This window comes from Orycteropus afer, unplaced genomic scaffold (genome assembly GCF_000298275.1).
Source record: "Orycteropus afer afer isolate SDZICR_OR568_19922 unplaced genomic scaffold, OryAfe1.0 scaffold00104, whole genome shotgun sequence".
Classification (NCBI taxonomy): domain Eukaryota; kingdom Metazoa; phylum Chordata; class Mammalia; order Tubulidentata; family Orycteropodidae; genus Orycteropus; species Orycteropus afer.
The window spans coordinates 163360-165578 of record NW_006921691.1 but is presented as its reverse complement, the minus strand read 5'-3'; the positions used below and the strand labels follow the sequence as shown (position 1 = coordinate 165578).

The window sequence follows — 2219 nt, the reverse complement described above, 5'->3', positions numbered from 1 at the left end:
TTTTAGTTAGTAGTTAACCACTGGGCCATGATGGCTCTTTTAGTGTATGTTAGGAAATGTTAAAAGATAGGAGAAACAAAATGAAATTCAACACTTTAATTTTGATATAAATTATGTAAATATTTTCCAAAATGTATCTGAAATTTTCCACTGTACAACATAAAAAATAGTATCTCAGAAGCTAGAGACGATAGAGTAACTGTAAATAAGGCACAAAGTTTATTTACACTCTTAATTGCAGCCTGAACTGTTTCATAATTCTTATTTACAACATCCCATAAAAGTTTTCATATTCTGAATTATTCCTTCACATTTTCTGCTTATTTGGGATAACATTCAAACACACTTCATCCACACTGATAGATTCTCTATATACTACTCACAAGACCAAATAAATAGAGAAAAAAATAAGAGATTACTTGAAGACCTCATCTTCTATTTACTTCATGAAAGAAGAGTCAGTTCCTTGTGATGAAATACCACAAGAGTGAAGAACTAACAGGGTGTTTGTAATTCACCTGAAACGTACATTATCTTTGTTCACAGTCCACTGAGCAAAACTAAAACAACTCTGTCAAGCGGCAATCTGATTGGCAGGCTAGTTTCTATGTCTCATCACTGTCATAGTCTTCTATGATCATGTCTTCTTCCATGTTTCCTTGGGCTGAAAAGGTCTGAGGCTGGCTGGCAGGCAGTTCACTCCCACTATTCTGACTCAAAGGAAGAGACCAGGCTTCGGGTTCAGCGGTCTGAGGGGGTTCATCCAGAGCTTCCTCTGTAGGCTGGGCTTCATCTCCACTGTCAGGGTCTATCATTCCAGGCTCTCTGTCAGTCAGGGCTTCCATTTTCAATCTGTCAGATTCATAATGCAGGCATTAATAACAACCAAAAGAGAGGGTTCCACTAGATTACACCATAGTGTGACGATTATGAATTCATCTCCTCTGGTCTTTCATTTACCTTCACTGTACCCTGGTCTGGCCAGGCTCTTTAGTTTCACAATATAAACAAAAGTACAAGGAAAATGACAAGCTTTGAATAAATTCTTACAACTTCAAATATAAAAGGGTTAACTAAGGTCAAGAAAGACCTCTTACAAATTAAAAAGAGAGAATTAAATATAATAAAAATAGGTATAAAACATGAATTGACAACTAGCAAAAGAAATGCAAATGTTGCTAAATAAACCGTTTAACACAATTTTACATTAAAAAATGCAAATTAAAATAATGAACAACTATTTTCCTCTTCTAAACTGGCAAAGATACTTTTACAATTATAAAACCCAGTCTTGGCAAGAATTAGGAATAAAGAATATACTCACACCTATTAGTAAGCATAACGTTTGTAAAATATCTGTGGGAGCCATCTAGCAATACAGAGCAAAGGCCTCCAAAGTGTGTAAACCTACTGATCCTGAAATTTAGCTTTTAGGAATTCATCCTAAGTGAGCAGTATTTGACATGTATAATGATTAGCTATAAGGCTGTGATAATAAAAGAAACAAGCTAACTGTACAAAAATTAGATTGGGATAAATAACAGAAAATTATGCAGCTATTAAATATTATCAAGATAAATCAAAGATCACGTTACACATGATTGCCATAAATGGAAGCTAGCAGAATCATTGTGATATGTAGTACTGACAAATCCTGCCTCAAGCCAGATCAAGCAGTTGATCAATACAAAACAGGAAGACACTCTTTTAATTGTCTATAAGCAGAAATAAGACAAAAGAAAATACGTGTTCCCTTCATTCTGATGGCGCAATCTTGAGGGAGAGGGAGGAAGGAGCCAATTAAGAGAGCTGCTCCTGCTATGGTATGAAGTGTGGGAAAGGAAAGCAAAGTTTTCCAAAGGTATGAACCCGGACCACGTCCCTGTGGCATGATGTTTAAGATCCCTCTCTATTGCTCATTGTCTTCCTGAAATAGGAAAAATGGGCTCAGCATAGATAAGCCATAATTCAGAAAGAATCAGGAACACTAGAAGGCCCTTAGATTGAGTCTATGAGGGTAAAGGAAAAAAAAAAAGTTCAGGGTACATAAAGTTTTCCATTTAGGGCTAGTAAAACAACAGGAAGGAAGGTCAACAGGTGCTATTTCTGTCATTTGCTTTTGGTTCCTGGGAGCTCTGGTAGTGTAGTGCCTAAGGCACTTGACTGCTAACCAGAAGGCTGGCGGTTCAAACCCACCAGCCACTCCTCGGAAGGAAGAT

General features: G+C 36.8%; 1 protein-coding gene across 1 annotated transcript in view; it reads right to left on the bottom strand.

Annotated features, from left to right (window-relative positions):
- Positions 1 to 605: 605 nt before the first annotated feature.
- RAD17 (RAD17 checkpoint clamp loader component) overlaps positions 606 to 2219 on the bottom strand; it is a 93635-nt gene continuing 92021 nt past the window's right edge. Inside the window, exon 16 of the mRNA XM_007943361.2 lies at positions 606 to 852. Within this exon, the coding sequence (XP_007941552.2) occupies positions 606 to 852 (247 nt within the window). The remainder of the gene's footprint in view (positions 853 to 2219) is intronic.